The 14775-nt window shown below is 40.1% G+C and overlaps 1 protein-coding gene across 1 annotated transcript; it reads right to left on the bottom strand.

Moving 5' to 3' along the window:
• Window positions 1-8567: 8567 nt before the first annotated feature.
• On the bottom strand, window positions 8568-14773 carry CDKN2AIPNL (CDKN2A interacting protein N-terminal like). The gene is made up of 3 exons (XM_010971622.3): window positions 14487-14773; window positions 13078-13177; window positions 8568-8879 (listed from the first exon to the last, which is right to left on the bottom strand). Exons 1-3 carry the CDS (start codon window positions 14723-14725, stop codon window positions 8868-8870), a joined length of 351 nt encoding a protein of 116 aa, XP_010969924.1. The 5' UTR covers window positions 14726-14773; the 3' UTR covers window positions 8568-8867.
• Between the last annotated feature and the right edge of the window lie 2 nt (window positions 14774-14775).

Consider the following 14775-nt stretch of genomic DNA (forward strand, 5'->3'; position numbering starts at 1 on the left):
TGTAGGAGGGGTTAATAAGTCTCTAGCTCTCTATCAGTTGATAGTTTCATTTCCAGTTTCAAAAGAACAGATTTATATTTTATCAAGAAATTCTTCGAATTTGATTCTGAACATCAATTATAATCTCAAGCTTTATTTTGAATGTACCTATATTAGTTTCAATTGAGCAATTATAGACATAATTGATTTGATTCTGTCTAACTCTGTATTTAGGCCACTTGTTACTGTTTCTTCATGCACTACTTACTGTTAAACTGTACCTTTTGTGATTTCACAATTTGCACCTCCACCATGAGGAATTGGCACCTCTACTGTAAGCAGAGAGCTGATGCAACTTATTTTGCTGCTTGATAGCACTTTAAAAGATTTTTGATAAGAAAGTAAAACCAGAAACATTTACCAAAAATCCATGCCCCACTACTAATAATAAATAACAGTTGGTTGCATTGGTTTGAGCAAGGCAGATATTTGGAAGAAATCTTGGTGTACTTAAAATATTTGAAAACTGCCTTTTAATGCAATTACATATCTGTTTATTCTGGGAAAATGTTTTAATACCAGGGCCTGCTGAGTTGCTTTCTCTTGTGGAGATTTTTTTTTTAATCTCCTAAGTTGTATAAAAGTTGTACTGCATCTTAGTTTACTGGATAAATTTAAAACACCATATTGTAGAAAGCTAATACAAAGCTATCCTATGCCTTCAAGTAGTATAGAAAATGGAAAATACACAAGTAAATTCTGTTGAACCACCTGTGTAGTCTTTCTAGTAGTTAAAGCAGCTATTTCATTAACCCAAGAGTTTCTTGTCACACTCATACTAGCTTAGTAAGCTAACAGCTTTTCCTCTATTGGAAGACCGATTTCTTCTCTACTGGAGGACTGTAGTATGGCAATAGCTTTAGGTTCTATTTATTAAGCAAAGTTTAACAGTTGAAGGATAAGTGCTGATGTTTCCCTTTAAAAGTTAATGCTTAGGAAGTTTTGGAGTTGAATGTATGATCTTAGGGAACATTTGATAGAACGAAGGTTTACTCACTGGAATTATGGCGCCCCCCAAAAGACGCTTTATTTAAAGGTAATTTTGGTCATATTAAATGTGTGACACTTTTATATTAAGCTGTAAAACAAATTACAGTTGCTAGATAATTTCCTCCAGTGACAGATTCTTAGATTCAATATGCAGTAGTAGAGTCCACATTCTTATTTCATTAACTGCTATTTGGATATGACTTCAAAATCCATTTTTATCCTTAACTTGCTTCCTTTCCCTATTTAAAACTGAAATATTTCAAGTATTGATAGAAAATTATAAGGAAGTTAAATCACTTTGCAGGAAGTTAATGAGCTTTAACTCCTAAATTCAACACGTGCATAAAATTCATATCCAGTACACATTTCTACTGGAGAAAATTTTTAGGAATGTTCCATCTCAAATACTCCTTAGAGTTTTTCTTCCTCAGCCTTGGATTGTAACAGACTCCTATTTTTTTGGTTGAGTACCAGATATAAACCTTCAATTTACAAAGTTGTATCATACAAAAGGTATGTTTACTTTTAAACAGTAGGTAAATTTTATAAACGTATAGTATGGCAAGAGGCTAGAACTAATTTATTTATTTTGGTTCAAAGTTGGATTCATGTTTAAGTGCATTTGTGATGCAATTCTTCTGTAACAATACTTCTGACATAAAATTCTGTGCAACGCACTCTTCTAGCACTTTAACGTTATCACATTTCAAACTCAGTAATCTTCTGAGGTGTACGTACTATTATGTTACAGATGAGGAAACTAGGTACAGATCAAGTGATTTTCCCACAGTCAACCAGCTACTACATAGTAGGGCTGGGATTTGAACCCAGGTAGTCTGGTCTTTTAGCCAGTAACTGTACTATCCCTTAAGAGATAGCAAGAGATTGAGTTTAGTTTTAAAAATTTTTCTGAACTTAATATTCATCCCAATGTGTGAAAATTCTTTAGTTGATCTAGAGTTTTGTATGGACTTGGGTCTATCCAATGAAGAGGTTTCACCACTTTCCACCCTTTTTTTTTTTTTTTTGATGTAAACAAAGTCTGGATATAGGAACACTTTCTAATCTCTGATATAAAGCACTATTGGCTTACAGACCAAAGTTTTTCCCCTTCCTGGAAATATCCTTGAGTCTGTACACACATACCCCAAAATTTAATAGTTCCGTGAATATGAATAACTTCTGGAACTGATCAAAAAATTCTTCTTCTTGTAGGTGGAAGGTAATGGAGAAGAAAGGTATTAAACGTGCCTTATTTAGTAAGTCTGTTGTGTGCTCAGTAAATAAAGTACCTGTCTTAGTTTATTCATTTAGTACTCAAATTTTAAGAGAGAAGCCAAGGACTCACAGCACAATTTAGAGTTATGTCTAAGGTATTTAGATCTCCCAAGTTTTAAGAAGGATCAAATTTTTAGATCTTGGAGTTTATTACAACTGCAGAGTCCCAGAGGAGTCTGGTATATGGGGCTTATTTATCTAAATAGAAAAGTAAGAGGTGGAGGGTACAGCTCAGTGGTAGAGTGTGAGCTTAGCACACACAAGGTCCTGGGTTCAATCCCCAGTACCTCCATTAAAAAATAATAATAATATTTATAATAATAATAAGTGAACTTAATTACTTCCCCCCCCAAAAAGAACACAGAAGTCAGTAGCTGGAAAGCTATTAAAGGTAAATGAAATTGATCATAGGACAGGGGCCTTGTGCCAAGATGGTAGCCCTGTTACTTTAGTTCCCATCAAGTTAGGGAAAAACTGAGCTGTTGTCAGATAAGGAGAAAGATAAGTTATCATAGTTATTCTAGTATATGACATAGAGCAAAGATACATTAGAAACAAATTTTTTTTAAGAATGACTTTTTTCCTTATATCTTTTGGAAAAGAATATACAGTTAAATGTGTGTGCCATTCTTTCTTAATTTCTTCCCACCATCACTCCAGCTTTTGAAACAATTTTGTCAGTCTTGAGGTTTTTAAGTTTCCTTTCATAGCATGGACTAAGGCTCTTTTAATTGGGCCCAAAAGGTGAATGAGATGTGCCCTTTACAAAACTTGTTTGGGTATATGACTCTCAGCTCAGCAACATTAGCTCCTTGCTGGTTGAAATCAAGAGCTCTGAAAGGAAAGGCTCCAAGCTTCCTGTTTGTCATACGGAGGACTCAGCCTTGGGTGAGAAACCTACATGGACTGTCAGGAACTCTGCCATTGACTTAGTGCTAAAGCTTGGGCTTTTGTTTGCCAGTGACTTTTTGAATCATGTTTGGGAAAACTAAATATATGGTATACTCTGCTGAGAGAAAGCAAATAATCTTTTAGTTGGTTACAGAGGTCTTTACATGGTGATGGTCTTGGTTACGAGTTTGATGCTTCTGTAGTCTTTTGGGGGGATGTTACAGCTGATCTAATGGCTTAACCTGGAAGACTGGGATCTTTAATGTGCCACTAGGTTAGGAATTTATTTAGCGGGAATCAGACCCTCTTTCTGAAAGGAGTCCCTCAGGCTTCATCAACCTGAACCATTTAGCTATCATTCTTCCTGGAATGCAGGAGGGTGTCTTGAGGGCAGCCAGAGTGCAAACATAAGCACACTTAAGACATACCTCTTAATGCTACTTCGGTCCGAAGCCCTCTTTCATTCCTCCTTTACAAACAAGGCCTTGCGCCAAGAATACCACCGCCTACCAGCTAACTTGGACTATAGCCGCACAGCTGAACAGAAGAATGTCAAATGCGGAGGGCCTTGCAGCTCTTTGGCTGGCCTCTATATAAAGTCATTCTACAAAACTGAGTTGGGAGATTTTGTGTTGGTGCTAGTACAAAGATAAACAGGAACAGGAGGCTTCTTGGTCTGACAACCATACTGGACAGAGAATAGGAAAGAATCCAGAGACTTCAGCCATGTCATCAGCTTCAGCTAAAGCCATGGAATATCACCTCCAAAGCAAACCTTGCTGTGTTTAGTGAGCTTTGGTTATTGGACTGTACCTGCATGAGCACATAAGGCTGTGCTTTCAGGTAGAGACTCTGGAACATCAGCTAGAAGGCTGCCTTTAGAGTGAAGACGGTGTCAATCCCAGAGGTGGACACAAGGGATCTTTTGTAAGCCAGAAAGATCAGCGAGGGCAGTACTGGGGCCTGGTGGTGAGGTTGATGAACCCATCTGTTAGGAAGAAGTTCCCTTCCTGGCTATTGTTAGCCCTTACACATTGGTTCTTTGACAGGGACCGAGTATCCTTTTGCAGAGCAGCTTAAGAACAAACCACAATTACCATGTCACACTCTCAAGACCAAGTCTGAGGGATCAGGCTTTAAGTGCAACAATATAATAACTAAAGATTGGAACTTTTAAAGTGAAACACTGGGAACTGCTTTCCAGATAAACTCTGGCAGTGTATATGCACAGGCCTGGGCAGGAGGCCAGTAGGACAGCAATGGACCTCTAGGGTCCAAGCTCCAAATCCTTGGAGGGTGCTTTTTTTTTTTTCTCTCAGGCTTCATTTTCTTTTCTTTCCTTTTTCTTTTCTTTTCTTTTTGGTTAGGGGGACACTAATTAGCAGCTTTCTGGGTTTTGTTGTAAAAGTAGAACATAGTTATAAAAAAATAATTTGGTAAACATGAAGGTAGAAGGAAGCATGAGTCATTCTCACCACCTGAGAAGTTGAAAACAGCTGGTTTAAGGGAACATGAGGACTACAGGTGATGGTCCAAGCCCAAATGTTTCCAGTCAGCTGGGGGCCACAATTTACACCCAGAGTGATACAGAATCTAGTCAGTTTACAGTGTGACTCCAGGGCAAGCCCTCTGCCAGGCAACCAGTGCTAGAGCAGAGGCCATGTTCATGGAGCAAAGAATGTATCCACAGCCTTTGTAAGCCCTAGACCCCTAGATTGAGGGATTCCAAGGCTGGATGCCTACTGACTCTTTCCCCTATCCTGTTTTTTGCTCTCTCTCCAGGACAGCCTGGCACTTAATTTGTGCTGCATGTCTACTGATATGTTGGCATCTAATGGGTACCAAGTCACATGTTAGGTCCACCCTTTTGCAGCTCTGGGGATAACCTGGTAGGTGACTGTGGGTGCTTATTTTTATTTTACGTAAATTTCATTTGAAACATTTCAGACCTTCCCGGCTTGGCCTCAAAGGGCAAGTAGGGCAGGACTGAAGCAATGGGAGCTCATTAAGTGCCAAGTATTTTCACAGACATTAGTTTTCCACTGAATCCTCCAATAAAGTAGGAATCATCCCTACTTTGCAGATACCTACAATATAAGTACCAAAGATTGGAACTTAAAGTGAAACAACTGAGGTGAAATAACTCGAGGAAGGAATTACCTACCAGTTCACAACTACTAGGGATAACTAAACATTTTTAATAAAAGAAAACGTCAAAGGGAAAGAAAAATGTAGCCCTAACAGCATGAAATTTTGGTGCTAGCATTCACAGCAAAGCAAGGGCTTCTTTGCATCACCAGGCCCACAAAGTTCAAGGCTGACCTTACTGTTAATTGCCCCTTCACTAAACCAGGGGTGGACCAAGACCTGCCTCAGGCCCCTAACGGCATCTTTCTCCCAGGCAAATAACTTGAAGGGCCATATCCAAGGATATTTTTGGTCTGTTGGCCTACTGTTCTTAGGCTGGGAAAAAAGGAAGGACTTAGGCTGGGACTACCTGGGTTATGTTCTAAAGAGGCATTCTTGTCTGATAGCACTGTCAAGGAAAGCTATAGTTCACATGCCCAGGTCTAGAATAGACAGGAATTAGCTCCATCTGATGGGAGCTTAATAGTTTCAACTTTTACTTTCTAGAGAATCTGTTCAGGTGACACAGTCTTGTTACCCCACCTCCTCAGCTGGTCCTTTTGTCTGTGAGTAAGGCCCACCTTCATTTCTGACAGAAGCACATGCAAAGGACCCTGCCCCTACTGCTGGCATTGTGAGAAAACCTTCCAAACCAAAATGAGAAGTGCAGTTGATGCTGCCACCCCTTGTCCTGAGAGTTGTAACTTTGAAGGGACTGAGCAAACTTTGGGAAAGAAACAGAACCTCACCTGGCTTGTTTTTCACTTAAGTAAATAGGTTTTCTAGCTATTTATTTTAATGAAAACAAACCAGGTGAGATTCTGTTTCTTCCCCAGTGTGTGTGTCTGTGTCTAAAATATCCATGAGGGCAGACTTTCTTTTTGGCATGTACCTGATAACTTGTTGAAGGAATCAGTTTCTCTATGACCAAAAATCTGTTTAAGTTCTAAAATTCTTGCCTCTTAAGACATGTGTTTTATTCCTACAGAACCAAAAGGTGTCCCTAGTCAAGAATGAGAGCCATGACTAGAAGATATGATAGCTAGATGACAGTCCCCTTTCAGACATAAGGGCACCCAGGTGGAGACTATAGAGCTAGACAGTTGGGAAACACAAGGTATCTGATGTTTAGGGTAATATAAATCTCATTTCAGATGTAACACTGCATAGTTTCACTGCCATTTACTACAGATAGCAAAGCATCAGAGGATAAGCAGTGATAGTTAATGCGATTCCTCCCGGTGCCCATGGAATAGGGTAAACCACAGGTCCAAATGGATCCCGGAGAAGTTTCTGGATCAAAAAGGCATTGCTATTAACTGAGCACTCTAACTATTAGTGTAGTTTACCCTTGAACAATACAGGTTTGAGCTGCACAGGTTTATTTATACATGTTTTTCAATAAATTCGTATTATAGAACTACACGATCTGCAGTTGGCTGAATCCATAGGTTGTTCAAGAGTCAACTGTAGTTGCTTCTCAAAAGGTCTTGAGACTTATGTCTTTAACAGATAAGATCCTCTCCTAGTCATTACGTGAAGTAAGTAATACAGTGCCATACCATGTCCCTTCCTATGATCACACTTGATCCTCACCCCATCTTGGGCGGGACTGTGTATATGAAGAGACCAGGAGCTTACAGCTTATATCTGGTGTGAGCTCCTATTTTGTATCTAAAAGTGGGCCATTTTACTTACACCACAAGGAGTGCTGCAATGCAATAATTTAGATTTCTACGCCACTTACTATTCCAGAAAAAGGATGAAATTCTAAAATACTAATTAATTTTATAGGTGGGATAGCCACAGAGGTTGTAAAAGTAAGAAAAAACAGGAAGCTTAAGCTGAGGAAATAATGAGAGAAAACCCATTAGAAAATGGCACCAGAAAAATTTGATTTTGATTAACTAGAGAATATTCTCTAGTTAATAACTTCAAATATAAACTGAAGACTTTGCAATGGATATATGTTCCTGACACGGTATTATTATTTTATTGGGACATTATATCTTATAGAGAAAATAGAATCCATGGCAAGAAATCTATGGAAAATGTACTTTAAAAGTGAATAATCACCGATTATTTTTTTCCATCTTGTAATTTGTTTTTTTAAGCCTCACAAATTTGTACAGATAATCAGAATGGAAAGAGGACAGGCTACATTTGACGAAAAGAGACCAAGGCTCACTGATCACCATCCTTGGCCCTCTAACCTCTTAATCCTTGCCATAGGTCTTTGTGGTAGGTATTTCTATGATCTCCATTCTGCGGGAAAGGCTGGGGGAGAGAAGGAGCTCATCCAAAGTTATAGATCAGAGGTCCTGAGTTCTTTACTTGGCCCACTCTAATGGTTGCTACAGATTAGAGCTAGAAGCTGCACAAAGAAGTGGCCCATCTAAGGTGTGCTGCTTGGCCTTAGCCTTGAGCCCTGGGTGAGAGTCGTCCCACTTCTCTGCCCCCAGACACCATGATTTCACAGCCACTCTCCTCTTCAGCTACCTGAGTTTACCAGTGGATTAGGCTAAGGCAGGGTTGACTGTCTTATTCTGTCACTATGCCCAGTACCAGGCAGTAATGAGTGAATCCTGCTACGACTGACTCTTACATTGGTGCTTCCCAATGAAGCCCCTCTTGGTATTTATGCCTGGAGATACATACTTAACAGTGAGTACTAAATAGAGGATAGGGGTGGTGGGTAAAAAACAGATACATCAACTCAAAGGGGGAAAGTAAGAACCAGAATTTCAGAGCAAAGCAGCACTGCACTAAACAAGTATTTCTTGAGGGACTCTATGCAAGGCAACTCCTCAAGTCAGGAAGACCAAAGTCTCAGGCTCCCTCCAGAAAGAGAGAATGTGGGCTTTACTCAGCAGCCTGCAAGGCCTTCTGGAGAACCTACAAGTCCCCTGGCTGCCTGGACCAAGCTGGGAAACCTTGTTTCAGTGAGTGTTAAAATAAGCCTTTTTTTGTAGCCTGCCTCTTCCCATGAGTTGGTAAGTACCTAGAGCCTATGATTTGATTCTCACTCATCTCAAAAAAAGATGAAGTGTGTGTGGCAATGGTATATATGGATGGTGCAAACTTCAGGTAGAAATAAGGGATCTGGTTTGCCTCAGTGGGGTCGGGGTGGAGACCATAAATCAGAAACACACTTAAAGGTATATTATTGAAAAATCTGAAGTGTAAAATTCATTACCTGCCATTATTACAGCAACATTAAAAACAAAACAAAACAAAACAAAACAAAAAAAAACAGGCATTTTTAATATTCTGACCAACATTCAAAAACTGAAAATAAAAAAGAGGGCATGATTTATAAATACATAAATATCCATCCATGCATACTTTTACAGTGATAGCTATTAGAAGATTGAGAACTTTTAAAATGCCACCTAGACAAGATTCCCTTTCATTCCAGTTGCCTCTTTGCTGTATGATGATACCAAGAGTCTTAAGAGAGCTGCTGCGGTCAGTGTCACATTAATCCTAGCCTCCTTTCCAAGCTTGTGACTGGTGAGGAAAATGGGATGAATCTTCTGCCCTTAGCTTTGATGCTAGGAAAAAAAGAATAAGTTAGTAGCCATGTAGTGTAATGAATCAAATTCACAAACTAAAGTATAGCAGTGATGCAATATTTATGTACTACCCAGATGGTAAGTAGACTCAGAAATTATTGATATTTTACTACATACAGAAAACTCAGCAAAACACTGACCATACAATCCACTTGAAAGCCATACTCTTAATTTTTTTGTCTTGTCACCTTTAATCTATAAATGTTCATAATTTAAAATGATAACAGAAATACTTTAAAAGTAATTTTTTCCGAGGCATGCTCTGCAATGAATGGTTCTAAAAACAGAATCACACAAACACTTATTGTTCTAAATTAAAATCAGTTGAATCCAGGGAGTAATTCATAACATTTCACATTGAGTCAGGATATTCAGGAGATTGTGAAGGTAATCATTTCTGGATTTCACACTGTTAGAAACTGTAAATGCATGTCTTCAAATAGTGGTGAAATGAAGCAGATATATTCTTTCTGGGTACTCTCTAGCACCTTTGGTAAATTTAAACTTGGCTTTAGACAACTTTTAAGCAGGGTGTGAAGAAATCATTTTGGCTGTCACCTTGTATTTGAATGGATTTCCTTAACATTTAACAGTGCAAGTGAATCAATCTGAGAGTCTTTTTAGTAATCAGAGTTTTCAAGAGATGACCTATTTCCTAGCTAAGCCTATCACTCTAGTCTTTGAGAAATGAAGAAGCAAAATTCCTCAGCAAAAGCAAAATATAAGAGGTCTTTCTCCTTTGAAGAGAATGCAGTGTCACCTAAAGAAACCACCTTTAGTTCAAAGGAAAGAGAATCCCCTAAGCCATCTCTCAAATTTCCAATAGTATAGACCAAGACTATAGCAGCACAACAGCTGCCACCAGCTTCGGCTGCTCCAAGTATGGTCTTTGACACAAGGTGTTGGCAGGTGATATACTCATCCTGAGCACCAGGCAACAGACTGGCCTGTGGGGTCGGACAGAGCTATTCTGGCTGCTTCTATTTCTAATGGATAAAGGGGAAAAGAAAAGTAGCTCTGTGGAACACTTATCTCCAGATGCAAGACAAAACCAGATTTAACTAATCAGGCTAAAAATAAAAAATTTTTTTTAAATACTCCCAAATACTTGCCATCTTAGAATCACATCTCCTTCCACCAATGGAGTGGCTGCTCCATTACTTGCCAAGATGGGATATAATGCATAAAAATGAACCTCTTGAAATGTAGATACACTTGTTTTTCTAACTTCTCTTTCACATTTCATATTTAGTCACTTTCCATACTGCCACTTTCCCTCTTGGATAAAAATGTTCTCAAGAAAAATGGACCAAGTAATTGAGTTGACAAATTCTTTCTTTGAGGCAGTAATGATAGCTTCTTAGTCAATCACTCTTCTTTTTTCTCAAGACAGTGCCTTGAAAATATTAATTCTGACAGTCTTATTATTAAGCAGTCTTAATAATAACACTATTCCTGAGTGAGCTGCTGCTCTTTGTTAATTACTGCTCATTAATGGGTAAACCTGGTTAGTCAAAAAGTCTGCAAGTAGGTGCCTCAGGATGACTGTTAGATAATTGAGATTGTTCAATATATTTGTCTTTGAATCCCCCTTTCAAAAGAAAAATCATATGCTGCAACTGTTTGACAAATACCACCTCTCAGAGATCAATGCTCATTTCTTTTCTCAGACCGAAAAAACAGAGCTGGACAGAGCACAGAGATGTACTTGTCTCACAAATGCAGAAAAGCCATAAAGTGTTTTTAAAATCTTACTTTAAAGAACTTACATCCCTAAGTTATCTTCATGGTCCAGTCTGGAGATACTAATAATGCTAGGCAATTCATTTCCACTTGCCAGCTAGCTAGCTACATTCAAAACCCAACTAAAACTCTAATTTTGGAGTTAAGGATCAATTCTGGGCAGAAATACAACAGATGGTTTTAGGTGCATTGGCTCAACATCATGGTAGGTGTTTGTTTGTCTGTCTGTCTCTGGGCTGGCAAGGCTGCTGAATGTTTGCCAGCCTCTACTACATGCAAAAACCTCAGGCAAGAGACAAAAGAACTGCTCCAAAGTCTCCAGGGTTCTCTCTCCAGTGGACTCTTAGGGTGGCCTTCAATTGAGAGGGGACAGCCTTCAACACAATACAATTGTCAAGGCACACAAATCAGAAGACTCGTTCTCAAAACAGACAGGCTTATCTAAAAGAATCTTAACAACTGGCAAAACTCCACATTCTCTAAGTATCTCACTTTTCAGGATCAACTTAGTTTCACTTTCAGCGGCATCAACAGTCTAAAATTAAACTTGGTTACCAAGAAAACATAAGTTTTATTTGAAGGAAGTTCAAACACATGCAATCCAAAACATCTAAAGAAATACAGGCTCCCTGTAGGCTTCTTCCAGGTAGCTGGTGCCAATGATTAGTCTGATGGCAGAGATGGTTTTAGGGATGCCAAGTTATGTCTGAGGATTCTTCTCTGGAGGCTGACAGTGTGCAAGGACTGTGTCAAAAATGAACATTCCATCTCCTTACATTTTTAAGGTTCAAGACTCCTTTACAATGTTTAACAGTTTAGTGGCTCTTCCCCACAACACACACAGTTTTTCACATTGGTCTATGGATAATGTTAGGGACATGCATATTAATTACAAAACCTCCTTAGTCTCTCTCAGAGTCAGCAGCCCAAATATCATGAAATGTTCTGATCTCTAATATCCTAGCATGCCTGGAAAGAGAAGTATAACAGAAAATTTATGTGAAAAGCAGATCTTAGGCAGGGCAGAATACCTCTCAGGAGCAAAAAGTCAAGGAAAGAATTGGTCATAAGCAGTTAGGAAGTAAGGGCCCACCCTATTCCCTACCTGCCCCTGCCCCATGGGGTGCAATCAGGCAGCCAGCAATATCTAGCTGCCCTCTGCCTGGGCCCCAGGAACCACTCTGATACTGTAGGACTTCACAGACTTAAAAATATTATGTGAGAAAATCCAAAAAGTCACAAACTCCCCATTCATAATGGCTCCCTGGCTAAAAACGGTAGCCCCCTGTTAACAGCTGATTTTAAAAACAAAACAGCCCCTTCAAAATGGACTTGAAACTTTTGATTCCAGTTTCAATTAAAAAATAAAGAATGCTTTTTTAGGGAAACTATCTGAAATCAAATGAGGTGCGTTGTCTGGCGCTGAAATATTTTCTGGGCAGCTGAGGGTTTGATTAGTTCCTCATACCTACAAAGAAGGGAAACTCTTTATATGCCCTGCCTCCCAAAACAAGACCCAACTGGGGTGAAGCAAGGGCTTACCTATGTTTCTGAGGATAAAACTAAAAGAGCGGCCAGCAGCCTTTTACTCTATTGCTTTGGTCAATTCCGTAAGCCTTTTCTGAGCACCTTCTCTGGAGTATTGCATATATTAGATTTTGGAATTAGAAAGACTAATATTTTAAGCACCATCTCTTCTCTCAAGAAGCTTACAAACTGCTCTAAAAAAAGGCCTGGGTAAAGTGCTAAAAAATAAACTTTGGGAGATGAGGAATTAATGCTTAAGGAATTAACTACCTGAGGGCAAATGAGAAAAAAAACATGTCTTGGGAAATTCTGAAAAGCAGCTGGGATGCCTAGCCCCATCTTCTGAGCTTCCTTCTGCCACACTCTCCATGGGCCCAGGCCCAGCCCCAGGATCTAGATCTAAGGCTCTCCAGGTAACAGCTCACTATGTAAGAAGTCCACAGCCTCAGATCAGACAAAGCCCTGCAGAATAGGGAACAGCTATGAAGTGTGGACATTACTCCATGTACATTGCCATCAGCAAGTCAGAGGGGCCAAACAAGACTGGTGGGGTCCTCACCCAACGGGGTAAGGATGAGTTGTTATCAACAAGATTTTTTTAACAAGTAGGAAACTATAGCACTACACCCAACATTTGCTTTAAAAAAACAAGCAAAAAGCTCAAATGTTCGTAGAGGAACTGAAGAGACTGAGTTTATGTGTTACTCTGCAAACAATGCATAATTTATCATACTGAGCTGTTATCTAGTTATGAAAAGGTTTATACCAAGTACAGAGAAATAAAAATGAAAGGGCTTATATCTTTGAGGTAGTTAACAAGAGCATTCAAAAACAATATTCTCTAATACATCATCATGAAGGCCGTTAGCGCTACACCATTTCAAATGCACTTGGAAATCCTCTTTACCTTTTTCATTAATTCACTTCTGGTAGTAAACTGTGGCAGGTCTTCCACTTCAATTCCATCAGCCATTTCCATCACCTTGTCTAAAAGGTCTTTGTTGTAACTGTACAATAAAAAGTAACAAGATAAAAACCTTAGAAGAATTATTGTCACTGTGGGCTAAAAAGAAATTGCAGGTACCTGGACTATAAACTCAACTCTCAGAGGAACGATCTGATACTACAGGGGAAACCAACAGACGTTCAGCATCAAGTTAGAAAATAGTTCTTCTGCATGTGGATACAGAAGTGGCACTAGGAATGCCAATAGAGCAGGTGTTTTAAGATTTACAAAACAAACAAGACTTACAAAATAGAGGCACTGTACATCTGGCAGTCCATATTCATGGATATGGTATGAGGGCCAAAATGTTTTCACTTTTTTGAACACGTGGAATATTGGTCTAATAAAAATAACATTATTTGTTCATTTGTCCAATGTTCTGACATTTGCCTAATCTTGGATCCTGTTAAGCAGGATTTCCTAGAGGTATCCAAAGGCAGGGAAAAGGGAGGGATGTGACTGGCACTGCTTCACCAGATTCTGTTCTAATAACTTATAAAATCTGAAAGCAAAACCAAATAGCTTAGGGCTGGAGGGGCCATATGACCAGAGTCAGACAGTCATAAGGAGCACAGAAACCAGGACTAAGCCAAGTTATCTTACTATCTTAACACAACTTCAGGAAACGCTTAAAAAAAAAAAAAGAGATGTAGCATCCTCAAGACTTGCCACCTTCTTCAAGGAGGGGCAGAGAGGGTGCTTTATCAGGTTATTTCAAAAGCAGTCCCTTGAAGGCATCTATTATTTTCATAAGAGGAAAGGCAGAGAGGCAAAGGCTGGCTCTTGTTCAGGGTCCAGCAGACAAGTGAGAAAAAGCCAAAGGCCACAAATTACATCCTGCCATAAGTGGTAAAATCCACCAATCCTGCCAGAAGCTGCAAGGCCCTAGGTATCTCTCTTCCTCTCTCTCAGCTTCTTATGTAAATTGGGGATCTCAGTTTCTGTCTCTGCACATTTGCCATGTGGAAGAAAGGAGCTAATGAATTTAAAATGCAATCACCGAAGGTGACTGAAGTACTAAGAATACAAACATCAATGGCAACTTGAACGTCCAGAGTGTATTGAGCTCTTGCTAGATGACAGCCTCTGCTAAGTGCTTTTCACCCTTTAATACAGTAGTCATCACAACTCATTTTCCAAACGAGGAAACAGGCTCACAGAGGTTAAGTATCTTTCCAAGAGGCTGGCTAAGGTGGGATCGGCTGTAGGCCTAGCTAGTGCGGTTTGGGGGTGGGGTGAGGGGAGCGGGATCAGCCCTGGGGGAGGACTGCGGCTCGGGACAGGGCGAGCCAGCCGTCAGGGGTCCGCACCTGCAACCCAGAAAGAGGTGGTTGGCCCAGACCATGGAGAGGGACAGCAGCTGGTCCAGGCGGCCGCCGCCGTCGGGCGGGTCGCGGTAGTCGGGCAGGTGGCGCAGGATGAATTCCATGCGAGCCTTCCATTGCTTCTCGCTCTCCGAGTAAGAGCGGAACTGCTCCGCGAAATCGGTCGCCTGCCGCACTCCCGAAACCAGCTCCTCCACCGCGGCTGCCGCCTCCCCACCCACCATGGCGCCTTCCGCCACCGAGGGCCGGATCTGCCCGCCGCCTTCCCGACAAG

Source organism: Camelus bactrianus, chromosome 3 (assembly GCF_048773025.1).
Source record: "Camelus bactrianus isolate YW-2024 breed Bactrian camel chromosome 3, ASM4877302v1, whole genome shotgun sequence".
NCBI lineage: Eukaryota > Metazoa > Chordata > Mammalia > Artiodactyla > Camelidae > Camelus > Camelus bactrianus.